The sequence below is a fragment of the Geotrypetes seraphini genome, chromosome 1, assembly GCF_902459505.1.
Source record: "Geotrypetes seraphini chromosome 1, aGeoSer1.1, whole genome shotgun sequence".
In the NCBI taxonomy this organism is placed as follows: Eukaryota; Metazoa; Chordata; class Amphibia; order Gymnophiona; family Dermophiidae; genus Geotrypetes; species Geotrypetes seraphini.
In genome coordinates, this window is record NC_047084.1 from 403,766,961 (window position 1) to 403,794,645 (window position 27,685).

Consider the following 27,685-nt stretch of genomic DNA (forward strand, 5'->3'; position numbering starts at 1 on the left):
TACTCCTAACCAGAGAAGTCTGCTAGCTACAGGCTCCTTCACCGAGAGTGTGTCTCTCTCTTGCAGCAAGAGGTGCCCCAGGGTCTCTGGGAACCTCTGCCTTAAGATCTGGGAACAAAACCCCAAAACAACAAAGAAAAATCAGAGCAGATTAGAAAAACACCTGCTGAACTCGCAAACAGAAGGGAAAACTGAGGGATTACAGCACAGCCCACTTGGAAAGAAGGTGGAGTCAAAGAAAATGAGTGATGCCTTCTGCAAAAAAATTCATAGTTTGAGGATGACCTACCCACTAGTTTAAAACTGATGTGCCTCTTGCACTAGAATAGAAGAATATTCCTAAATTGTAGAATTTTCTAAAACATAGCAATTATTGTAGAGTTATCAAAATAATCATCAGATTCTGTTTTTGCTGTTATCATGGAAGAAACAATTCCAAGACCCATTAGAATGCCATTAATATGTCTTAAAGGATATATTTCTTCAACTATATTGACACAGTAGAAAAATTCTTCTTGAATTTGTTTGAGATTGTACACAATTTCAAGAACACAGATAGAACAATTTCATTGTGGACCCTAATGCCCTACTCCAAAAGAGAAAATTGATGCTATATACTTTTCACTGTAGGCCTCTTAATACAATACAATCTATATATATAAAATCGGAGGTATGTATGTGTGTATGTATGTGTGTGTGTATGTGCCTCGATCACGCAAAAACGGCTCGACCGATTTGAACGAAACTTGGTATGCAGATCCCTCACTACCTGGGATGATATGTTCTGGGGGTCTCGCGGCCCACCTGCACACGTGGGCGGAGCTACAAACAGAAAATCAGATTTCACCCATTCATGTCAATGGAAAAAATGTAAAAAGCTGCCATTCTCACATTAATTCACAAACGTCTTGACCGATTTGAACGAAACTTGGTATGCAGATCCCTCACTACCTGGGGTGATATGTTCTGGGGGATCTCGCGGCCCTCCTACACACATGGGCGGAGCTACAAACAGAAAATCAGATTTCACCCATTCATGTCAATGGAAAAAATGTAAAACGCTGCCATTCTCACAGTAATTCAAAAGCGGCTTGACCGATTTGAACGAAACTTGGTATGCAGATCCCTCACTACCTGGGGTGATATGTTCTGGGGGTCTCGCGGCCCTCCTGCACACGTGGGCGGAGCTACAAACATAAAATCAGATTTCACCCATTCATGTCAATGGAAAAAATGTAAAAAGCTGCCATTCTCACAGTAATTCAAAAACGGCTTGACCGATTTGAACGAAACTTGGTATGCAGATCCCTCACTACCTGGGGTGATATGTTCTGGGGGTCTCGCTGCCCACTTTCACACGTGGGCGGAGCTACAAACAGAAAATCAGATTTCACCCATTCATGTCAATGGAAAAAATGTAAGAAGCTGCCATTCTCACAGTAATTCAAAAACGGCTTGACCGATTTGAACGAAACTTGGTATGCAGATCCCTCACTACCTGGGGTGATATGTTCTGGGGGTCTCGTGGCCCACCTGCACACGTGGGCGGAGCTACAAACAGAAAATCAGATTTCACCCATTCATGTCAATGGAAAAAATGTAAAAAGCTGCCTTTCTCCCTGTAATTCAAAAACGGCTTGACCGATTTGAACGAACCTTGGTATGCAGATCCCTCACTACCTGGGGTGATATGTTCTGGGGGGTCTCGCGGCCCACCTGCACATGTGGGCGGAGCTATAAACAGAAAATCAGATTTCACCCATTCATGTCAATGGAAAAAATGTAAAAAGCTGCCATTCTCACAGTAATTCAAAAACGGCTTGACCGATTTGAACGAAACTTGATATGCAGATCCCTCACTACCTGGGGTGATATGTTCTGGGGGTCTCACGGCCCACAACTCTATGTTGCTTGCTCAAGGCTGGGTTCACCCAAGAATTTATATGTTCTTGCTCCAGGAGGTGAAACTAAAAATGTTGTTTATAATCACGTTTTGCGTTAGTTGTATTGTATTCATTTTGTCAAATATTTCAAATTATAATTTGAATATTGTACTTTTTATTAAGCTGTAAAAAAAATAATTTCATTCACCACTATAAAGTATCTTTATTTGAATCCATTTACAGTGTTATTGCTATAATTAAATACCCGTGCAACGCCGGGGCATCAGCTAGTACACTATAAGATCAAAGGTCATAGATTCTGAATTTCAGTTATGGTAATACCTGAGCAGAAAGCCTTACAGTAAATATCCTACAAAAGACCAAACTTCCCTTTTATGTCATGGATTCATGTGCTTGTCTTGATTCAGCACAATGGTAAGCATGCAGATGGTAAGTTATGACAAGTCTCCTAGTTTAAAAGTAAAAGGTTGCCTATTTTATAAAGTTACTGGCATAAATTACAGCTTGATTGAAGTTGCAAACATTTATACCATCTCTGGAGGAGGTGTAAATATACACCAGCCCGAATTCTTAAAATGCTGCTAAGGGTTAGTCACTGGCAAGAGCTTAGATCATGCTTAACTAACTTAAGGATTTTAATTGGTTCTAAATGGCACGATAATTGGTCATACCATTAAAAAACAATTAAAAACTAATCAAAACAAAGAATTAGGTAACACTAAGTGGCCTCCTGGACCGGCGCCTAGTTCCATGGTGCCTAGTAACATTTAAGCTCGGAAAGGGCATGTTTAGGGGCAGCGCCAGGCTTTGGTGTCACTAGGTGATACTAGCCATGGTTCAAGAAAGGCCCTAGGTTCTGGAAATGTAGGCCTGTAAAACCCTGGCCTACATTTCCAACACCTAGAAGTGGCATCTGTTGGTGATTGACACACGGCAGGCACCTGTTTTATAAGCACTTGCCGTGGCAGGCACTGCTTACAGAATCCAGCCCAATCTGCATAATCATATATATTTGATAAAGAATGTATGTACTTTAAAACTCCACCTGTATTCCATCCAAACTCTACCCTACAACACACCTACATATAAAAATATATAGTTTTTTCACCATGTAGACTTTTTGTGCATAACCCTGGGGTAAATTTATAAAAACCTTTTTATATGCATTAAATAGGGTGTTGCTTGTGTAAAATTATAAAATATTACCTCCTTATCTCCAGATCTGAATATGCATATACATGTTCAATTGTGATCAGTGCAGCCAGATTAATGTTTCCTCTAGGCCAGAGGTGTCCAACCTTTTGGCTTCTCTGGGCCATATTGGCCGGAAAAAATGTTTCTGGGGTCACGCAAATGCTGCAGCAAGACAGAGGAGGGACCCAGCAAGATGTTAAAAACCCGGAAGCAGCAGAGGAAAGCACTGCATCACCCTTGACCGAGGCTGCACAAAATACTTCACGGGGCCACATGCGGCCCTCAGGCTACAGGTTGGACACCCCTGCTCTAGGCTGTATAGTCGATCACCTTTTCTAAAACATCTGCACAGAGGGATGCATTATGGGCCAGATTATGTAACCAGCGCCCAAGTCAGTGGCAGCCTTAAAAGGGGCTGCCGATTGCCTGTCAATCATTCTAGGGCGCTGGTTATAGAATTGCACCTATTCAGTCAAGATAGGTGGCTAAAATATAGGCCCGGATAAACCTTGGCATGCATTTCAGTGCCTAAGTTGCCCAAGCCTTGGTATAACCAATGAAGCACAGGTAGAACTTCTTCTGGTACTCCCTCATCTTTTTTATGATCCACCTCAAGTTTGCGATGTGATCACGGGTCCCTTCTGCCCTTACAGAATCCATCTTGGGCATCAGGATGTTTTTGATCAAGGATGTTGCCCAAGTACTTCTGGATAATCTTTAAAATCTGGGGTGGGGGTGGGGGGATCAGGGCAATTGTTATATAGTTGATACAGTCCTTGGCATCGCCTTTCTTCAGCAGTGGGATAAAAACTGATCTTTTTCAGTCCTTTGGCCATGTGCAGGTCCTCCAGATCTTCTGGCATAGTGCTGTCAGTGTGGCTCTTGAGACTGGTTTGAGCAGCTCTGCAGGGATTCCATCAGTACCAGATGCTTTGTTGTATGGCAGCTGCCTCAGTGCCCAATCCACTTCACTTTTCAGTAGGTCTGGTTCTGCTTCCTCTTAACCCCCCAAAAAAGGGAGATACTGTAGTTATAAGAGGCATTTCAAAGACTTGGTGGAAGGAGGACAATCAAATTGGAGGGTGGGTTGTGCTATATGTGAAAGAGGGAGTTGGGCCAAATAAAATATACATTCTACATGAAAGAGATAAGCAGTGCCTCTGCTGGGTCAGACCGGAGGTCCATCCCGCCCAGCAGTCCGCTCGTTCGGGGGCCCATCAGGTCAAGGACCTGCATAATAATTCTCTATCAGTACCCCTCAATCCCCTTTTCCTTCAGGAAATCATCCAATCCTCTATCTATACCCTTCAATCCCTTTATCCTTCAGGAATTCATCCAAACCCTTCTTGAAACTCTGTAGCATACTCTGTCATATCACACCCTCTGGAAGTGCATTCCAGGTGTCCACCACCCTCTGGGTGAAGAAGAACTTCCTAGTATTGGTTCTGAATCTGTCCCCTCTTAACTTTTCCAAATGCCCCCTCGTTCTTGTATTTTTTGAAATTTTGAAAAATCTATCCCTCTCCACTTTCTCCATGCCCTTCATGATCTTGTAAGTCTCTATCATGTCCCCTCTAAAGCCTCCGCTTCTCCAAGGAAAAGAGGCCCAGTTTCTCTAATCTTTCGGCATATGTTAGGTTTTCCATACCCTTTATCAGTCGCGTCGCTCTCCTCTGAACCCTCTCGAGTATCGCCATATCCTTCTTAAGGTAAGGCAACCAGAATTGGATGCAGTACTCCAGATGCGGGCACACCATTGCCCGAAATAGCGGCAGGATAACTTCTGCCGTTCTGGTTGTAATACCCTTCTTGATTATACCTAGCATTCTGTTCGCCTTTTTTGAGGCCACTGCGCACTGCGCCAACGGCTTCATTGATCTGTCTACCATTACCCCTAAGTCTTTCTCAAGGCTACTCTCACCCATTATCAGCCCCCCCATCGTATAGCTAGCTGTACATCGGGTTTCTGTATCCTACATGCAAGACTTTGCATTTCTCTACATCTGCCATTTATTCGCCCACTCTCCCAGTTTGTTCAGGTCCTTTTGTAAATCTTCACAGTCCTCTTTGCTCACTAAAAAGTTTTGTGTCATCTGTGAACTTCGCACTTCAGCCCTGTTTCTATGTCATTTATGAAAACATTGAACAGCAGATCCTTGCGGGACACCACTCATGACCCCTCTCCAGTCCGAGAAGTGGCCCTTCACTCCTACCCTTTGCTTCCTACCCGCCAACCAGTTTTTGATCCATCTATGTACATCCCCTTCCACCCCATGGCTCTTTAGTTTCCTTAGCAGGCATTCATGTGGTACTTTGTCGAAGGATTTTTGGAAATCCAAGTATACAATGTCTATGGGGGCTGCTTCGTTCATTTGGTTGTTTACTCTTTCGAAGAAGTGTAATAAGTTCATTAGGCACGGTCTTCCTTTACTAAAGCCATGTTGGGTTGTATTCATCAATTTATTCTTTTCTAGATGCTCAACGATGCTGTCTTTTATCAGTGCTTCCACCATCTTCCCCTGGACCGATGTCAGACTTACCGGTCTGAAGTTCCCCGGGTCGTCTCTTGAACCTTTTTTAAAGATGGGTGTAACATTTGCTATCTTCCAATCCTCTGGGATCACCCCTGTTTTCAGGGATAGTTTACAAACCTGCTGCAGTAACTCCGCTATTTCCCTAGGGTGGATTCCGTCCGGGCCTGGAGATTTGTCAGCTTTTAATCTATCTATCTGCTTGAGCATGTCCTCGAGGCTTACCTCCATGAATCTTAACTTTTCTGCCTGATCAACTTTAAAGATCCTTTCAGGTTCTGGCACGCTGGATGTGTCCTCTTTTGTAAAAACTGATGAAAAGAACATGTTTAATCTATCCACTACCTCTTTTTCCTCCTTCACTACTCCTTTCCTATTTCTGTCATCCAGAGGTCCTACCTCCTCTCTTGCCGGCTCCTTCCCTTTAACATATCTGAAGAACGGTTTGAAATTTCATGCCTTCTTGGCTAGCCTCTCTTCATATTCTCTTTTTGCTCTTCTAGCCTCTCTTCATATTCTCTTTTGATGCTTCCTGTGCTCTTTCCAGTTTTCCCCAGTTTTGTCCTTTTTCCACATCCGGAATGATTTTTTCTTATCTCCTATCGCTTTCTTCACTTCCTTAGTTATCCATGCCGGCTCATTTGTTTGGTCCTTTTTGCATCCTTTTCTAAATCTGGGGATATACAGATTTTGCACTGTGTTCACCGTGTCTTTAAGTAAAGACCAGGCATGCTCCACAATCTGTGATTTCTTTAAGCTGTTCCTTAGTTTCTTTCCTGCTATTGCCCTCATCGCTTTGTAGTTTCCTTTCTTGAAGTTAAAAGTTGTCGTTGTGGTTCTCTTCCCCTTCGATATCCCTGCATCGACTTTGAATTGGATCATATTGTGATCACTGTTTCCTAATGGTGCCACTACTTCCACTTCCTTTCCAGGTCCATTGAGCCCATTTAGGATCAGGTCCAGAGTTGCGTTCCCTCTCGTCGGTTCTCTGACCAGCTGCTCCATGAAGCAGTCCTGGATTGCTTCCAGGAATCCGGTTCCCCTAGCGCATCTGGAGTTAAAAGACTCTAGTCTATCCCGGGATAGTTGAAGTCTCCCATGATAATGGTGTTACCATTCTTGCATTCCCGTCTCATTTTGGCTTCCATTTCTTTGTCGTTTTCTTTGGTCTGCCCAAGTGGACGATAGTACAGGCCCATCCTTAACTCAGGCCCGTTTCTTCCTGGTATTCCAGTTTGTTGTTCGCTGCCACTGTGTCCACTCTGGTCGAGTGTATGCTATCCTTGATGTATAGGGCTATTCCTCCTCCTTTCTGATCCGACCTATCTTTGCGATAGAGTTTGTACCCCGGCAGTACTGTGTCCCATTTGTTTTCCTCATTCCACCATGTTTCTGTGACCCCCAATGATGTCTAGGTTCTCTTTTATGGTCATGACTTCTAATTCCCCCATTTTGTTCCTTAGGCTCCTCACATAGATAGCAGCATGAAAACCTTATGGCATAGAAGTTCCACATGTTAAAGGAAGGAATATACTGGTACTACTGTCTACTAGGACAGAATGAACAGAAAGATGAAGAAATGTTTACAAAAATTAAGCAAGATGGCCAGTTGGATAACAGCATAATGTGATTTCAAGCTTCAGATGATAAATTCCTTATACTTGTTGAGAACTTACTAATTCACAAGAAAAATAAATCACATTTTCAATTTTATTTTTTATTTTATTTAAATAACAGGAATATATTTTGCTCCTGAGTCTGACTGTTTACAAGATTACAAAGATTATATTGAGTATCTTCCATTGAATGATGATCCAGAAATATTTGGAATGCATGAAAATGCCAATTTAGTTTTTCAGGTTTGTGAATTTTTGTGTTCTTGCCATAATATAGTTTGAAATTAATTATCATTTGCTACTGAAAAGAAGGTGAAATGCAACAGTCATCTAAAAGGTCAGTCCACTGCTTAATAGATTTCTATTTCACATGATTACATTCTAAATTAACATTTTTATTATATTGAAGGGGACTGTAGAAGGTTTAGACAGGTTAAAAAAATGAAGAAGCCTATTTACATGTAAATTGTCATGTACTGTTGGGTGGGGGGAATTACTCTGAGCCAGTCCATTTACAGTTTTAAACAATACTCACCCAGAAGAAATTAATTAGGAATTAGTTAGGAATAATTAAATTATCTTTCTGTGTCACCTGATAGACTGGTTCAGTTCTTCTGGAGACTGAGATCAAAACTTTGATATAGTACATAATAGCTGACCCTTCCTATATACATCAGTCTTCTCTCAGTCTCCAGCAAGTGTACGCATCTCCCCTTGTTAGGGCTTTTGGAATTTGTTTAGGGCTCCTAGTCCAAACTTTTGCTGCAGGACTTAACTTGGGTGGCCCCTGTTTGGGGGTCTGTCTGACCTCAGGGGTGTCACACCCGGCGGGTCTCGTGCTGGGTCCCTTTCTCCACCTCCTCAACTATTTTGTAGAGGTGCCTCAGCAATAAGCTTTGCCACCAATATAGGCAAGGCATACTGCTTAGAGAGCCAAGTGGAGTCTGTTCTGTTAAAAAAAAAAAATCCTGAGGCAGTACCAGTCTAAAAGGCTGTTTTCCCTTTAAATTTAATGTAATTTACTGTAATTTTCACCTGGCACTTTTCTTATAACTAGGCCACGTGTGGAGCAATGAGCATTTGCAAGGGAAAAAGTGCTCATTGTGCTCCAGACATGAGGCACTCACAAGCGTTGTACAGCCTGGAGCGGTGGGGGATCCTCGTCAGCATCGGGTGCCGGCGGCCATGGCATCCCACTGCTAGTGCCTTGCGAGTCAGCAGCTGACAGCGGGGAAGCCCAGGCTTCCCCTGCCATCTACAGAGGGATTTCCCCAGCTGCTGATGGTAAAGGTAAAAAGGATTCCTTTATCACTGAAGCTGCTGGGGATTCCCTTACTGCTGCTGCCGGCTTGCCTGCTTTAGCGACTGGGGCAGTTCAGGCTTCCCAGCCACTACAGGCCACAGAGGGATCGTTTTTGGTGGGATCTTTGCCAAATTTGGCAGGAAGCCCCTCCATTTTGTTGTCAGCCTCAGGTGACCTTCCCCCTGTACTGGAAAGATAGAGGCAGGTTTCTTATGGGTATTCTGCTTTGCCAGTGAGTCCCATGGGACTGCCAAGGGTTTTTCCCCCTGATTTTATTTTTCTTTATGCAAAGTTTATTTTCAGGTGGCCGTGGGTCCTACTTCCGCCCCGGGATCTCGAGGGTAGATTTCCTCCGAGCCTTTTCTGGTTTTGGCCCCTTCCCTCATCTAAGCTGGTGTCTTGGGATGACAACTTTGTTTCTGAGCAGCGGTTTTCCTTGGATGAGGTCTTGGACCCTTTGGGAGACCTCTCAGGGGGACGGATACTGGTAGTGGGGCCTCTGTGGTTCTGCGTCCATGATGTACCTTTTTCAGTGGGATGAGCTGGAAAAATAATAGAATGGCAAAAGCTCCCAAAAACACAATAAGGCCACAGTCCAGCCACTGTTCAAATAAAGTAGGCTTTATTTTTGTACTCAGCCAATGTTAAAAACATGTAACAACAAAAATTAGCATTAGTCCAGTGGCCTGGCTACTTCAATTTCCTGTAAATCAGGGTCTCACAGTCTCTGCTTACAGGTGATTACACAAGTATCCAAAATAAAGACAAAAATCAAACAGTGCACCTGTTCCTGAAGTTTGCACTGCAGCCTCTCGGGCTGCCAGGTCAGCACACGGCTGGCAATGCCCTTGCTTCAGGGTAAGTCCAGGAATTCAAATAGCTGACATTTTGCAAGTCAAAAAACAAAATCAAAATACAAAACAGGTAAGTATTTCACAGTTCATTGCATCACAAAACTTTTCCCTACAAAACTCAAGGTGCCTGCCTAAATGTAGTCAAGCTTCCCCTACCAACTCTAGCAAGTTGGGGGGATGGGGAATTGCTGAATCCACTTGAATGAAATAGCCTTTTAGGCCCAACAATCCCAACCCTATGGTTCTCACGTGGATTCTGCCCCACAATCCCCACTGTAGCAATCAGTGGCTTGTAATTTCAAAACAGGAAAAAACACAATCCGAAGTCCTGTTGACAGTACAGACAAGTTCTCTCCAAGCTCAGCATTGTTTCAATGCAGCAGTGGTAACAGCCTTTGTATTTTCTTCACCAATACACATGGAAAAACAAGAGTCCTTTACAGGCAGGGCAGCTTTCCCTTTCAACTGCCCTTACAAACTTTCAAAGTAGCTTCAAGCTGCTGGGAACAAAACCAGCCAGAAAAACACAGTCCTTTTGTCCAAAAACGCAAAACAGTATCAGCCTCTTTACTCAGGTCCATTTCAGTGACTAGTAGTAGAGCAATCTCCATTGCCTCTTCTGGTCCCAGGCATGGCAGCTGATTATCAGGTAAGTCTTTCAATACAACATTTCTATTTCATTTCCTTGCCTGACCTCTGGCGCTCCTAACCAAGGGTCTGACTCCTCTCCTGGTTCAGCTCTCTCTCCCTGGCTTACAGTGCTCAAACTGCCTGGCTTTGTGAGAGCCATGCCCAAGCCAACGTGGGGGATGGGCAGGCTTCAGCTCTCTCCGGGCTTTCTCCTGCTCTGCAATTAACCTAAGCAGGTGTGTGCCTAAAGGAGCCAGTGCTTGTTTCTTAGACTGTGCCTAATAGTGCACGGCTTAAGTTTAAAGGTGTATTTACCCCCATACTGTCCTGAATACTCCCAGGGCTCCTGCTCTTAGGAAACCTAATCTGAGTCCTGGTCCATGTTAGTAGTAGAGCTGCTGCACTGATCAGCTCTCCTGTTCTTGGCTTTCTATCTGGAACAAGGCTAGCTGTAGTTCTGGGCTTGTGACAGCAGGTCTCCTCTGTGTTATGCTTTGCGGTGAGCCTCAGAAGATCCTGTGTGTGGGGGATCCGCTCTGCATCCTGCTCCTTTCCCATGCATCAGGATATTCGGGATGTTGTCCTGGCACAGTGGAAGATGCCTTAGGCGCCTTTTCGGTTTGCTTGCTGCATGGCTCATCTATATCCCATCCTGGAGGGGGATCGGGATACCTTGAAGTCACCAGTTGTTGACGCAGTGGTCTAAGCTATTGCTAAGCAGCATACGGTGCCCGTTGAGGGTGGTTCTGCCTTACAGGACTCTGAAGAGCATAAGTTGGAGACCCTTCTTAAGCAGAATTTTTATGTCTCTGCCTTGGGGGTCCAGGCAGCCATGTGTGGGCCAAGCATGTTCTTGACCGTGAATCTGATTGACTGGTCCTTGGTGGATCAGAAGGTGGCAAAGATTGAGATGGCTGAAACTTATCTCTCGGATGCCCTCTAAGACTTGTTGCAGACATCTATAAAATCCATGTCTCTCGGTGTGGCCGCATGTCATACCTTGTGGCTTCGTGCTTGGACAGCATACGGCTGCTCAGGGTGCCACTACTCATGGGTGTCTGCATGAGTTCCACAGATACCACCCTTGTTGAGGGGCTACTTCCTTCCCGACCTCTGTTTTTTCCCGGGGTCATTTCTTTCAGCGCATGCAGTCCTTTCGGGGGATCCGGCGGGCAGCTGGGAATCCCTCCACCAGTTCCCCTGCTGCCCATCCTGCCAAATGACTTCTTGCAGGCACCCCTTCTGGTTCTGGTGGGTGCCTGTCTTCACGAGTTCTTTCCACAGTGGACTGCAATCACATCCAATCAGTGGGTCATGGAGGTGGTTCAGGATGGTTATGCTCTGGAGTTTGCCTGTTCCTTGCCAGATCTTTTCCTAGCTTCTCCTTGTCATATGGTGTGGAAGAAGCAGGCCTTTTGCCAGACCCTGGTTCCAGTCCACTGGCAGGTACTCAATTTACTTTGTGGTGCCCAAGAAAGAGGGCACTTTTCAGCCCATCCTGGATTTGAAGGGGGTCAACTGGGCTCTCAGAGTTCCATCCTTTTGCATGGAGACACTGCGGTCTGTTATTCTGGCAGTTCAGCTGGGGGAGTATCTGATTTCTCTCCATCTGACGGAGGCCTACCTGCATGTTCTGATTATGGCCTCCCATCAGTGGTTTCTTCGCTTTGCGATCTTGGGTCGGCACTATCAGTTTTGTGCGCTTCATTGTGGTCTGGCCATGGCTCTGCGGACATTCACCAAGGTTATGGTGGTCGTGGTGGCGGCTTTACGCAAGGAGGGCATTCTGGTTCATCCCTACCTGGATGACTGGTTGATTCGAAAAAAGTCCTTCCAGGAGAGCACCCAGGTCATGGCTCAGGTGGTGGAATTCCTGCAGTCACTGGGATGGGTTGTCAACCTTTCCAAGAGCCGGTTGGCCCACTCTCAGTGCCTGGAGTACCTTGGGGTTCTGTTCGACACCTCCTTGGGGAAGGTCTTCCTCCCAGAATCTGGGGTAAGTAAATTGCTATCTCAGATTTGCCTGCTTATGGCGTCCCAGTGTCTTCGGGCACAGGATTTCCTCCAATTCTTAGGGTCGATAGCGGTTTCCCTAGATGTGGTGAGGTGGGCTCGAGTCCACATATGTCCGCTTCAGTATGCCTTTCTTTGGAGGTGGTCGCCTCAGAGGCAGAGTCTGGATTTTTCTGTCCCTCTTTGGGGGTTGGCTCGCTGCAATCTTTGTTGGTGGCTTCAGGCCTCCCATCTAGTACAAGGGGTGAGTCTGGATCAGCCCAAGTGGATGGTGCTTCTCACAGACACCTGTCTCTTTGGCTTGGGTGCTCAGAGTCTGGGTCACTCTGCACAGGGCAGTTGGTCCATGGAGAAGAAGGCTTGGTCGATCAATGTTCTGGAGACCAGAGCCATCCATCTGGCGGTGTTAGCCTTCCAGTCCCTCTTGGGAAATTCAGTCCGGGTTCTCTCAGACAATGTCAATCGTCAGGGTGCACCAAGAGTTCTCTGGTGGTGCAGGAGATGGCTCTGCTCATGATCTGGGTAGAGTCCAATCTACTGGATATCTCAGCTTCCCATACAGCGGGTGTGGAGAATGTTCAGGTGGACTTCGTCAGTCGTCACATGCTGGATCCTGGAGAGTGGTGTCTCAGTTCTGTGGCCTCTCAGTTGATAATGGAGTCTTGGGGTCAGCCCCTCATGGACCTGATGGCCACGGGTGTCAATACCAAAATGCCCCGCTTCTTCAGTTGTCACAGAGACGGTCTGGTCAAGGGGCTAGATGCTCTGGTTCAGCCATGGCTGATGGAGGGGCTTCTGTACGTATTTCCTCCATGGCCCTTGGTGGGCAGGGTTCTTCTTCGGATTGTTCAGCATCCAGGCCTAGGGATTCTGGCAGCCCCGGACTGGCCCAGGCATCCATGGTATGCGGACCTGGTCATCTGCTGGTGGATCCTTTTCCTGTGCTTCTCTTGGCTGACCTTCTGACTCAGGGCCCCATTCCAATGTTCAATCTGGGCTCTTTTTGTCTTACGGCTTGGATCTTGAAAGGGAACGCCTAGGTAAGAAGGGGTGTTCAGACAAAGTGATTTCAACCCTCTTGGGGTCCTAGAGACTTTCCATTTCTTGGGCTTATGTGCATGTTTAGCCTATATTTGAGGAGTGGTGTGCTGCGCGTGGAGTGGTCTCTTTTTGCACTTCATTGCCTAACATCTTAGAGTTCTTGAAGGATGGCCTAGACAGGGGCCTGGCTTGGTCCTCTCTCAGAGTTCAGCTTGCTGCCTTGTCAGACTTTCATGGGAGTGTTGTGGGATCAGCATTTTGATTGCCATTCCTGATGTCATTCGTTTCTTGCGGGCGGCCAAATTGCTCAAGCCTCCCATGCAATAGTCTGTTCCATCTTGGGATTTTAATCTGATCTTATCCATGCTGGCGCAACCTCCTTTTGAATCTTTGGGTGCATGCTCATTGAAGGGCCTTACTCTTAAAGCGGTTTTCTTGGTCACTATTACTTCTGCTAGATGTGTTTCTGAGCTGCAGGCTTTCTCTTGTAGGTCTCCCTTTCTGGAGTTCTCTAGAGAGCGGGTTGTATTGCATTCTGTTCCTTCTTTTTCTGCCAAAAATGGTCTCCCCTTTTCATGTCAGTCAGTGGTCCTCCCGGTGTTGGGTAGTTGGGAGGGATTTTCAAAGCACAAACAGTTATGCAAATTGGATGTCCTTCGCTCTTATGTTCAGCAGATCCATGAATTTAGGAAATCAGATCATCTCTTTGTCCCCTTAGTGGGGCCTCGTAAGGGGGATGGCGCTTCCAAGGCTACCATTGCTCGGTGGATTAAGGAGACTGTTGCTTCTAAATACCTTCTTCAGAAGAAGCCTGTTCCGGAATTCCTCAAGGCTCATTCCACTCAGGGTCAGTCAGCTTCTTAGGCTGAGTCTTTAGTGCCTCCAGTAGACATTTGTAAGGCTGCAGTTTAGTCTTCTTTGCATTCTTTTGTCAGACACTACCATGTGGACGTTCAGGCGTGCTGGGATGCAGTATTCGGTAAGCGTGTTCTGGTGTCAGCCCTTCGGTACTGTTTTGGTACGTCCCATCAGTAAAGAAGAACTGTACCGGTCTATCAGGCGACAAAGGAGAAATTAGTTTTTTTTTATTTTTTTTTATAAATCTTTATTCATTTTTAAAGCTAACAAAGTGCAACAGGTTAAACAATTAATACAATAAATAGCACTCATTATAATCAAATGATATAAATACATAACACCCCCTTCCCGCACCCTCCCACCCACCCTTCCTTCGGATGCGGTAGAGGAAAGGACCTGTCGGGGCTGGCCACAAACAGCCTGTTTACAGCGCTGCCACTGCTGCTTTGGGTAAGGAATGGGGGGTTGGCGGGTCAAGACTGCTGCTGCTATTGCTTTGGGGCTGGAATGAGGGAAGAAGGTTGGCGGATGAGGACCTCTGCTGCTTTGGGACACAGAGGGAGGGAGGAGGGGTTGGTAGGTCAGGACCGCTGCTGCTGCTGCCTTGGGTAAGTAATGGAGATCCAGGAGGCCAAACCCACGAGGAGGGAAGGGCAGACCTGTGGGGGTGGTGGACCAGGTGTGTGTGGGGGATCGGGGGGAGGTGGACCAGGTGTGTGTGTGTGTGGAGGGTGAAGGGCTGGGGAGGGGAGATGGATGATGTTAAAGTGTGGAGGGGGAGGGTTGAGAAGTGGGGGGGAGATAAAGTGACCTAGACCAGAAATGAGGGTGGGAAGGGAGGAGCAGATACTGGACCTACAAATGGGGGTGGGGGGTGATAGGGATAGGAAAAGGAAGAGATTGAGGTGGGAAGGGAGACAAAACTATTTTTATAGTAACTCTCAAGCAACCAAAAACTACAGTTATCCAGTATCTAACAATCCCCATGGATGCCGGATAACTGAGAGTCTACTGAATTTAGGAATATTCAAGGTTTTTTTGCAACTCTGGGGGCAAGCCGCTGCAAGCCTGCCCAAAGATTCAGTGCAGTGGCCGGGGAGGAGGTAGTGGGGGAGTCAGGAGCTGGAAAGAGTGGGGGGTAGGGTTTGAATTGGTGCAGGCTCTGGTGTTGGGGTGTGGTTGGGTGAAGATGGCTAAAGTGGCAGATGTTGGAATGGGGCGGGGGACAGTTGCAGTACGTGGGAAGGGGCAGGGGAGAGATGACAGAGAAATTGGTCCTGGGGTGGGGTACAAGAGAAAGGGTAAAAAAGGAAGAGAAGCTGGGTGGGGTGGAATATAGGGACAGGAAGAATGGCCTTGGCGGCAATGGAAGGAAGGATAGATAGGAATGGAGCTGGGACTGAAAGGGTGATAAATGCAGTGGAGGATCAATGAGGGCCAAAAGGGTACAGAGGACTAAGGAAATGGTGAAAGGTGAGGTGGTGGGACTGGGATCAGTGGGAGGCAAGGTCCAGGCATGGTAGAGGCGGGGTATGGGTGGGGGGTCAGGGTCAGGGGCCCCTAGGTGGGGCTATTTAGCACCTGTTACTGTAATGAATGTAACAGGCTAAAACAGTAGTAATAAAATAATAACCAGGGGGAAGATATTCAGAATGTTCTAACATACAGAAGAAGCTTCTGCTTGATTAAATTGCAGTGAGCAGGCCATGCACAGATATTCAGTGGATTTTCTGGGGGCATGCTTTTAAAATATATTTTTAACCTTTTAATGTTTATTACTAAAAACAAACATTTTAAAAGAAGAAATATCTAATAATTGTCTTCTTTGTTATAGCGTAAGGAGACTAACACTACAATCAATACAATACTTGAGGTTCAGCCACGAACTACTACACAAGGGACAGGAAAAAGCAATGATGAAATTGTACAAGAACTTGCTGGAATGATTTTGACCAAGTTACCAGGTAATGTATTTCTATATAGGGTTTAATGTGCAAAGTAATTTAACCGGGCAGGAGAGGCTCCTACCAACTTAAATTGCCTAAGCAAAGCTATCCAAGGATATGTAGTGATGCTTATCCAGATAGTGCCACTGAATATCTTCTTTAACTGACTAAGCCACAACCAGCTATGTTGTGGAGCAGTTGATGGGTGGAGTTGGCAGCTATTCAGTTAAGTGCCAGTTTCAGTGGTGGTTTCTTGTGGAACAAGCAGGATGAGTCAGGCTCTTGTTGGACAGAAATGCTCTCCAAAAGCTCAGAGGTTTTTTTGGGTAATTGCTCTGAGCATGTTGGAAAGGACACTGCTAGCCCTTCCAAAGTAATTTTGATATGACCTCACATCGACAGCCCAATTGCTGTATATATTGTAGGTTTATTGGTAATAAACAAAAGTCAGCTTACATGTAACATAAGAACATAAGAATTGCCGCTGCTGGGTCAGACCAGTGGTCCATCGTGCCCAGCAGTCCGCTCACGCGGCGGCCCTCTGGTCAAAGACCAGCGCCATAACTGAGACTAGCCCTAGCTGCATACATTCTGGTTCTGCAGGAACTTGTCTAACTTTCTCTTGAATCCCTGGAGGGTGTTTTCCCTTTGACAGACTCTGGAAGAGCGTTTCCAGTTTTCTACCACTCTCTGGGTGAAAAAGAACTTCCTTATGTTCGTATGGAATCTTATCACCTTTCATTTTTAGACAGTGCCCTCTCATTCTCCAAACTTTGGAGAGGGTAAACAACCTGTCTTTATCTCCTAAGTCTATTCCATTCAGTACCTTGAATGTTTCGATCATGTCCCCTCTGAATTTCCTCTGTTCGAGGGAGAAGAGGCCCAGTTTCTCTAATTTTTCACTGTATGGCAACTCCTCCAGTCCCTTAACCATCTTAGTCGCTCTTCTCTGGACCCTTTCGAGTAGTACCGTGTCCTTTTTTATGTACGGTGACCAGTACTGGATGCAGTTCTCCAGATGAGGGCACACCATGGCCCGGTACAGCAGCCTGATAACCTTTTCCGATCTGTTCATGATCCCCTTTTTTATCATTCCTAGCATTCTGTTTGCCCTTTTCACCACCACTGCATATTACATGGATGGCTTCATCGACTTGTTGATCAGAACTCCGAAATCTCTTTCCTGGGAGGTCTCTCCAAGTACTGCCCCGGACATCCTGTATTCGTGCATGAGATTTTTGTTACCTACATCAGTGGCGTACCTAGCATATGTGACACCCGGGGCCCATAATTTTATGGCACCCCCCATCTGTACGAAAAACATGATTTTTAGTAACAAGACACACGTCACACATGAGTACCTAGGAAAAGGCAGCATCTTACATACTGCAGTGAGCAGTACAACATCAATACACCCATTGTAAAACTAAACAAGCCAGACTAGTACAGATCAATCCTACACCGTCAATCCTAACAGAAAACCATGTCTTTTGAACACACAGAACACAGAAAACACCTTCGCCTAGTATGGAATATGTAATCACAAACTAACCCCTCCCCCTTTTATAAAACTGTAGTGTGGATTTTAGCCCTTTTGAGTAGTACCGTGTCATTCTTCATATATGGGGACCAGTGCTGTACGTAGTACTCCAGGTGAGGGCGCACCATAGCCCGGTACAGCGGCATGATATCCTTCTCTGATCTGTTCGTGATCCCCTTCTTTATCATTCCTAGCATTCTGTTCACCTTTTTCGCCACCGCCACACATTGCATGGACGGCTTCATCGATTTGTCGATCAGAACTCCCCAAGTCCCTTTCCTGGGAGGTCTCTCCAAGTATCGCCCCAGACATCCCATATTCGTGCATGAGATTTTTGTTACCGACATGCATCACTTTACTCTTGTCCACGTTGAACCTCATCTGCCATGTCAATGTCCATTCCTTGAGCCTGATTATGCCACTTGCAGATCTTCACAGTCCCCCTGTGTCTTCACTACTCTGAATAACTTCGTATCGTCCGCAAATTTAATCACCTCGCTCGTCGTACCTATGTCTAGATCGTTTATAAAGATGTTGAAGAGCATGTATCCAAGCACCGAGCCCTGTGGCACCCCACTGGTGACGCTCTTCCAGTCCGAGTATTGGCTATTTACTACCACTCTGTTTCCTAAGCTCCAGCCAGTTTTTAATCCACGTGAGTATTTCACCCTCAATTCCTTGGCTTGTAATTTTCCGAAGTAGCCATTCATGCGGAACCTTGTCAAATGCCTTCTAAAAATCCAGATATACAATGTCAACCGGGTCACCTTTGTCTATGCCTGTTTACTCCCTCGAAGAAGTACAGCAAGTTTGTCAAACAAGATCTGCCTTTGCTGAAACCACGCTGGCTGGTTCTCATCAGACCATGTCCATCAAGGTGATCAAAGATGCGGTCCTTTATCAGCGCTTCTACCATCTTTCCTGGTACCGAGGTCAGACTCACCAGTCTGTAGTTTTCCCGGTCTCCCCTCAAACCTGTTTTGAAGATCGGCGTAACATTCGCCACCTTGCGTTTAATCTCATCCGTCATTTCTCCATCAATTTCCTCGGACTGTCCTGAGGGTTGGTAGTAGATGCCGATCCTCGTTTCTAGTCCATTTCTTCCTGGAATTTTGACCCATAGAGACTCTAACTTATCCATCTGTTGCGGCATGTTCTCTCCAGTAGATTCAATTCCCTCTTTGACATATATGGCAATGCCTCCTCCTTTTTGAGTCACTCTGTCTCTGCGGTATAGTTTGTATCCCGGTAGCACCATGTCCCAGACATTTTCCTCAGTCCACCATGTTTCCGTGATGCTGATGATGTCAACGTTATCCTTTTGTGCCACAGATTCTAATTCACCCATCTTATTTCTAAGGCTCCTTGCATTCATGTAAATATACTTGAATTTGCAGTCTGTTCCCTTCTTGCATGTCCTTCCCTCTTGTGCCCCTTTCAGTCTGTTTTGCCTGCGATCTGGTGAGTCTTCCCCTCTATCTTCCTGTATGGTATCCTCCGGGTATACCGGTTCTCAAACCATCGACTCTCTCTCTGTCGGCTTTCCCCTTCTTCCCAGTTTAAACGCTTCTCAATTTCTTTCTTGATAATAAAGTAACAGCAAGTTAAGCCAATGGATAACATACTTACAGAGTACCAGCATCTGTTATGTGAGATCCGTCCTGAAGCTTAAGTCAGTAGGTATGCTACTTTTATACCCTAATTTAATAATTCAGGGTTACGAGTGCTACCTGGTTACCAATTACATACTTAATTTCTATTGGATTATCATACTTGTCATTTTTGTTGATTTGGATAGTATACATACTGGTAATTGAGTCATAATGTCACTTGGTGTCAAATATGACTTCTCTATTTCCAATTACAATGCATTCTTAATACTAAGGTCAATAATTCCTGAGAGTGGACCCCCCCTCCCTCCTGGGCTTGATCGTAGATCTGCTATTTGCGCCTGTGGTTAATGCCAGTTTCGGTCATGCCGTCCTGACCTTAAGTTATGTGGTTTGGTTTCTCTGGTGTCCCAAGCATTTCTGGGAAAGTCCCAGAATAGAATATGCAACACCTGTCATAGTCAGCAGATGTTTGCCAGCTTTTAGGGCAAAGATGAAATTCTCTCAAAAACATGTTGTTTGTGCTGACAGGGAAAGATATACTTTTTGCACTGTTCATAAATCATGTATAAAGCCTGAGACCAATGTGATTTGAAGAATAAAATTACCAGACAACAAAAAGAAAAAAAAATAAATTTATTTTATTTTATATTTTGTGATTAGAATAGTTCAGATTTGAAATATGTATCCTGGTATTAGAGCTGGTATTAGACATAACTGGGGACCGCGTCCAGGCTGTGCTTCTTTAGCTTCCAGCTGGCTTAGGGCTCTCTCTGACCAGGGGGCAGTTGCCCTAGTTGCACTCCCCTAACATTATTCTTGCCATGTGTGACTAAAGTATTCTGTTAGCTTGATTTTCTATGTAGCATTCTGTAGTAATTTGGTTTGTTCAGTTTTCACAATAGTGAAGGGGATATTTGTGAAAGGGAGGGGAGATGGGTTTTGTTGAACCTTGCTCTGTTTTATTTGTGTTTATAAAATGATAATTGTCAGAGGAGAAGCTTCCGCCCCCACACACGCGACTGCAGGGTGGCACAGACAAGCTTCACCAGCATCAGTTTCTTTTCTAAAGCGCCACAAAGGTAAGGGGGAGGGAGGGAGATAGATTTGGCTGGAGATAGGTAGGGAGGGAAGGGACCGCGCATCTTCCCTCCCTTAAGTTTCTTTATGCTGTGAAGGTAAGGGGAAGGGAGGGAGATTCCCGGGCCGCTGAAGGGCAGTGAGGTGGCGAGAGGGAAGGGTGGATTGCGGGATTGGGAAGTGAAGGGGATGGCGGGGACGGGGCAGTGAAGGGGACGACGGGTTCTGGGATGGTGCGGTAGAGGGGACGGGGCAGTGAAGGGGTCCAGTGACGGGGACAGATTTTTTCCCCGTGTCATTCTCTAACCCTGGTTAAGCCTAAGAAGCAGCCTCCACCCTCTCGTCCTTTCTGGCCAGCTTCTTCCTACCAGAGAAGGTTTTCTGCTAAGCCTGCACCTCCTCCTCAGTCTCAGCCTAGGAGACAAAAGCAGCAACCATGTCAGCAACAGAAACCAAATGCTGCGCCCCAAAAACCTATACAGCCTTTTTGACGTGTTTCTACAGAGCATAGCCACCGTCAACATCCTACAGTCTTTGCCTCAGCCCATCAGAGGCCGTCTTCAACTTTTCATCGCTCACTGGGAGCTCATAACATCAGATCTCTGGGTCCTCTCCATCATTCGTCAGGGTTACACTCTTCTTTTTCACACCCTGCATCCAGACCATCTTCCAAAAGAGTCTGCTTTGGATCCTGCACAATCTTCCCTTCTTTTCCAGGAGGTTAAATCCCTTCTCCTGCTGAATGCCATCAAGGAATTTCCCCTCACTCAGCAGAACCAGGGATTCTACTCCTGTTAGTTCTTAGTTCCAAAGAAAATGGGAGGACTGCGACCCATTCTGGATTCCCTCCAATCCCTTTCATGTTGAGGACTCTGTTCAAACTCAAACAAGTGGCAGCCACCATAATTCTCTCAGCCTGTTTGACATATTATTGATGCCTCCAGTAAACCAGCCACTCAGGAATGTTATCAACAAAAGTGGACTAGGTTCTCTTCCTGGTGTCTTCTTCATCATCATGATCCCGCTTCACTAGCAGTGGATTTGGTGTTAGATTATCTATTTCATTTATCTGATTCTTGTCTCAAGTCTACATCTATCCGAGTCCATCTCGAGTGCTATTACAGCTTTTCACATGCCAGTCGAGGGAAAACCTCTTACTGCTAATCATTTTGGTCTCCAGATTCATGAAAGGACTTTTCAATGTTAAACCACCTCTCAAACCGCCGCCTGTCATCTGGGACCTTAATGTGGTACTTTCCAGTTTGATGAAGCCACCTTTTGAACCAATGGCTACAGCTCACCTCAAGTTTCTCACCTGGAAAGTTGTCTTCCTTATTGCTCTCACCTCTGCCAAGCAGGGTTAGTGAGTTACAAGCCTTGGTAGAAGATCCACCCTTCACAGTTTTTCATCATGACAAAGTGGTTCTACGCACGCATCCAAAGTTTCTTTCTAAAATTGTTACAGAATTTCATCTCAATAAGTCAATTGTTCTACCAGTGTTTTTTCCTAAGCCTCATTTTCATTCAGGAGAAACCACTTTGCATATTTTGGACTGTAAACTTACTCCTCCCTTCCCTTGCTGATCACTGCTCGAGGCTCCACCCGGCCAACACCAGCTCTGACTCTCCCTCAAACCATCTCTATCCTCACATAAACCACTACTACATGTAACATGCCTCTGACATTCCAAATCTCCCCCCTCCTCACCCCCCCCTCCCACCACAACCCCAACACTCCTCACAACACTATACTTCACCATCCCCATCATCACAGGCCAAGGCAAACACGGTGACCTTGCCTCTCAATACATAAACAACTGTACCAGGAACCCTGCCAACCTCATCCCCATCCTACCCTCCCCACCAGCCCCCGCCAGCAACACACTCAAGTTCGCACTCATCAATGCAAGATCAGTTAACAAAACCTTCATCCTCCATGACTTCATCTGTGACAACACTTGGGACGCCCTCCCAAGTGGAGAAGCCTGGCTCCAAGACAACGATAGGATAGCACGCTCCACAGGGAAAGGAGGCAGAGTGGCCACCATCACCAAGACCACCGCCACACCAAAACTGATAAACACTATCAACACTCCCACCCTAGAGGCTCTTGCCTTCACCATGGGCCACAAACACAAAATTGCTTTCATTCTACTCTACAGAGCCCCACACTCCCCAGCAGAAGCCCTAGAGTCCCTCCTCGAATTCATCACCAAGCTATCCATCTCACACAAACATGTGACCATCCTGAGAGACTTCAACTTCCCAGACTACCCCAACACCTTAAGAATGAATGACAGCTTCCTCTCTTCCCACACCAACCTGGGATTCCACCAAGCTGTAACCATCTCCACACACTCATCAGGCAATATTTTAGACTTAATCTTCACCCATGGGGACCTGACTGCAGAGCCTCAACAAACAATCTGCACCACTACACCTGTCCCATGGTCAGACCACCTCCTCATTGAATTCCAACTCCCAATTGAAACTACCCCAGCCCTGCTGAAAGGCCGTATCCCACCCACCCAACATCGAATCCCCAGCTCAGTCAACCCTACAGTCATGGATGCAGGCATTCACAATCTAAACAAAGCCTGCACCCAACACCCACACTCCAACCTAGCAGCCACCACTTGGCACTCCAACATCCAGTCCCTCCATAACAGCCTCGCTCAAACAAAATCAACACGAATAACCACCAACAAAACACCTTCCCTCTGGTATACCAGCAACTTCTGATCCATAAAGAGATCACTGAGGAAAGCAGAAAGAACCTAGATCAAACACCCATATTCAGAATCCAAAACTCACTGGGAAAACACAGCCACTCCCTACAAAGCTGCCATCCTAGAAGCAAAGAAAGCCTACTACTCTCACATACTACAGAAAGTCCCAGCTAGGTCCAAACAACTGTTCGCCCTTACAAACCAATTCTTCACTAATGCCCAAGGAAAAAATACAAAACAATCCAACTGAACTTGATAGTGAGGCTCTCTCAGATTTCTTCAAGTCCAAGATACAAACCATCCGCATTAATCTTGACACCATCACCAGCACGAACCCCACTACCAGCATACCCCAACCTAACCCCAATACTCCATCCTCTACCACCCTATCCCAATTTCACATGGTCACCCATGCTGAAGTTCTTGAAACCCTGAGAAGCCCTCCGACACCATCCTTGACCCCTGCCCATCCAGCCTCCTACTATCCACAGAAGACGCCATGGCAGAATCTATCCTCCCCATCATTAACTCCTCCCTCTCCATGGGGACAGTACCACTCAGCTGGAAGTCAGCTATTATCAAACCCACACTCAAGAAACCCACCCTCAACCACAACGAACCCGGCAACAACCGACCAGTCTCAAACCTCCCATTTGTCTCCAAACTCCTAGAACGAATAGTGCTCCGCTGCTTACATCCTTTAATAGAAGAGCAAGCGGCCCTATCTCCCGCACAATCTGGCTTCCGAAAAGGCCACAGCACTCCTGGATATCATAGATGACAGTTGGTCAATACTCGACAAAGGCAGCGATGCCCTACTGGTCCTACATGACCTCAGCGCTGCCTTTGACACTGTTGACCATCACCTCCTCTTATCCAGACTCTGTGACCTTGGAATCAAGGACTCAGCCCTCCAATGGTTCACCTCCTTCCTTCATCAAAGAACCCAAACAGTCCTACTAGGGCCGACCAAATATGGCCCCAAACCTATCAAATACGGTCGCCCTTCTATCCCCCTCCTTTTTAACCTCTACATCAGACCTGTCCTAGCCCAGAAGTACAACATCAAAATTCACTCTTACGCCGATGACATCCAGCTACTCCTCCCACTAGGCGAAAACCGATCATCCCAAATTGATAACCTCCAACTCTGCCTCTCTGACATGAAAACTTGGATGTCAAACATGAAAACTTGGATGTCAAACTACAGCTGAACGCCTCCAAAACTGAACTCTTATGGATTAGGAAAAAAGTACCAAATACATGCCTAACTCTATCATGGGACTCCACCTCACTAACAGCAAATCAGGTACGCAGCCTAGGAGTAACATTAGATGGCCACCTGTCCCTGTCTACACACATATCTCAAATAGCCTCCACCTCCTTCTACTACCTCCGCCAGCTGAGAAGAATCAAACCTTACATCTCCAAACCTGACTTAGCCCAACTCCTCTACATCTATGTTCTCTCCAGGATAGATTACTGTAACTCCCTATTTAATGGCCAAAAAAGATGTCAAACGCCTTCAGCATGTACAAAACGCAGCCTCCTACACAACCTCAACTACCATGACCCTATCTCCCCAGCCCTCCGCACAGAGCACTGGTTCCCGATCAATGCTGTGCTTTCAAGGCCCTGGTGATAGCATGCATACATAGGATCCAAGCTAACCCTGTACACCCCCACCCGCCTCCTTCCTCTGAAACATAGAAACGCCTATGCATCCCCCCAGGAAGGTCTCCCCTGTCAGAATCCGCCCACAAACGCTCCATTTCATCCCCCATCTCTGGAACCAACTCCCCCCTCAAATCAAACTACAGAACTCTCTAATGACCTTCCAGAAAGCAGTAAAGACCCTCCTCTTCAACTGAAATTCTAACTGCAAACTACCCCTTGACCCCCTTATATTTCCCCTCATTTCTACACTCTCCTGTACTTAAGTTGCTGTATAGTCTTTGAACTGTCTAAAATGTACTTAAGTTGCTGTATCTTCTTGTACTGTCCAAAATGTTTTCCATTGTGAATGTTGGCTTGTAACCCATTCTGAGCTACTGGGAGGATGGGATAGAAATCGAAATAAATAAATAAACGTGCTTTAGCCTATTACATCGACAGGTCAAAGCCTCATCGTACTTCTCCCCAACTGTTCATCTCCTTTGATCCAAACAAATTGGGGCATCCTGTTTCCAAGAGAACGATTTCCAACTGGCTAGCTGCCTATATCTCGTTTTGTTATACTCAGACTTGACTGGCACTGGAGAGTCATGTCACAGCCCACAAAATTAGAGCTATGACAGCTTCTGTGGCTTTCCTCAGATCTACTCCTATTGAGGAAATTTGTAAAGCTGCCACCTGGTCCTCATTTCATACATTCACTTCTCACTGCTGTCAGGAATCTTTCTCCAGATGGGATGGGCTCCTACCATCCCATTTCTGTTAGCTTGGAGGTCACCATACGTGAGAATATGCTGCCTGCTTATCCTGGGATAAAGCACAGTTACTTACCATAATAGGTGTTATCCAGGTACAGCAGGCAGATATTCTCACAATCCACCCATCTCCTAGGGTTGGCTTCTTAGCTGGCTTATCTTAACTATGTCGGGAGGGAAGGCACTCACTCATGTGCGGTTCGGGCTATCATGAACTTTCTAAAGTCTTAAAGTGGCGATGCACTTTTAAAGTGGCCCATCTGTCATGTCATCTGCCTGCTGTCCCTGGATAACACTTGTTACTGTAAGTAACTGTGCTTTCTGTAGAGTTTTTTATGCCGATGATAAAGTTATAATGATCAGCTTATAATCAGTATTGATTGCTGTTATCGAAACCAATGTTGTGGCTTTATCTCCACAATTTATATGTATAAAGGTTCTCTCTTTCAAGTACTTCCTTTCCACTAACTGGTAACATTTTTGTATATTTATCCAATTTAAACGTCTCTATCATATCTCCCTTCTCCCGCCTTTCCTCCAAAGTATACAAATTGAGATCTATAAGTCTGTCCCCATATGCCTTATCACGAAAACCACACACCATTTTAGTAGCCTTCCTCTGCACCGACTCCAACCTTTTTATATCTTTTTGAAGGTGTTGCCTCCAGAATTGTACACAATATTCTAAATGAGGTCTCATCAGAGTCTCATACAGAGGTATCAATACCTCCTTTTTCCTACTGGCCATACCTCTTCCTATGCAACCTAGCATCCTTCTAGCTTTCACCGTCACCTTTTCAACCTGTTTCGCCACCTTAAGATCATTACATACAATCACACCCAAGTCCTGCTCTTCCGTCTTGCACATAAGTTCTTTACCCCATAAACTGTACCGATCCCTTGGGTTTTTGCAGCCCAAATGCATGACCTTGCATTTCATAGCATTAAATTTTAGCTATCAAATTTCAGACTATTCTTCAAGCTTTGCCAGCACTTTCTTCATGTTAATCACACTACTCTAACTTTCTTAATGTTATTCACACTGTCAAAGGCTTTGCTAAAATCTAAATACACCACATCAGCGCACATCCTCTATCCAATTCTCTGGTCACCCAGTCAAAGAAATTGATCAGATTTGTCTGACAAGTCCTGCTCTAATGAATCCATGTTGCTTCCAGTCCTATAATCCACAAGATTTCAGAAACATGACCATTCTCTGTTTTAAAAGTGTTTTCATTAATTTGCTTACTACAGAAGTCATACTTACAGGCCTGTAATTCCCTAAACTTCCTTACTTCCACTTTTGTGGAGAGGGACCACATCCACCCTTCTCCAGTCCTCCGGTACCACTTCTGATTCTAGAGTCTCGTTGAAAAGGTCAGTCAGTGGAACTACCATAACTTCCCTAAGTTCCTTCAGCACCCTCGGATGTACACCATCCGGCCCCATCGCTTTGTCTATCTTTATTTTAGGTAGCTCCTCACAAACACAACCCTCTGAAAATTGATCAGGGTCTATTACTCCTCCATTCCTATTCATGTTTGTCTTCTGCGATCCCGCTCCCGGCTCTTCAGCCATGAACACAGCACATTGTATGCTTCTCAACATTCATTCCTACACATGCAGACAACAGATAACCCCTATGCAAATACAGGACTACAAATTAAAAGTACAAATGAAACCCTAAGAATTGACTGAACCTAGATGTCTAATTTTATGAAATAAGACTTTTGCATTCACACGGGTAAATGTCAATGCTTACATGGACCTCAGCGATGTCGCTCTTCTTTTAACATGCTTTTAATTAAAATGACTTTCTGCTTGATATGCAAGCATGTGCGCATACAGTATATTCCCATATGTCATATGTGTTTTCAAAAGTCTCCACATTCAGCAGAACCTTTTGTACATTCACAGAAAAGTATTGGGAATGCCCTATACAAAATCAATCTTTGCATATTGATAGAAGAAATAAAGTCATGCATATCACACACCAAAGTGTTGTAAATAAGAACATAAGAATTGCCGCTGCTGGGTCAGACCAGTGGTCCATCCTGCCCAGCAGTCCGCTCTCGCGGCGGCCCTTAGGTCAATTACCAGTGCCCTGAATCTAGCCTTATTTGCGTATGTTCTGGTTCAGCAGGAACTTGTCTAACTTTGTCTTGAATCCCTGGAGAGTGTTTTCCCCTATAACAGCCTCTGGAAGAGCATTCCAGTTTTCTACCACTCTCTGAGTGAAAAAGAACTTCCTTATGTTTGTATGGAATCTATCTCCTTTTAACTTTAGAGAGCGCCCTCTCATTCTCTCTACCTTGGAGAGGGTGAACAACCTGTCTTTATCTACTAAGTATATTCCCTTCATTATCTTGAATGTTTCGATCATGTTCCCTCTCAGTCTTCTCTTTTC

The 27,685-nt window shown here is 45.5% G+C and overlaps 1 protein-coding gene across 1 annotated transcript in view; it reads left to right on the top strand.

The window, feature by feature from the left end:
- LOC117347325 (dynein heavy chain 6, axonemal-like) overlaps window positions 1-27,685 on the top strand; it is a 2,502,256-nt gene that overhangs the window by 2,339,621 nt on the left and 134,950 nt on the right. The window contains 2 exon segments of the mRNA XM_033918113.1: window positions 7,367-7,488; window positions 15,779-15,908. Coding sequence (XP_033774004.1) covers window positions 7,367-7,488; window positions 15,779-15,908 — 252 coding nt within the window.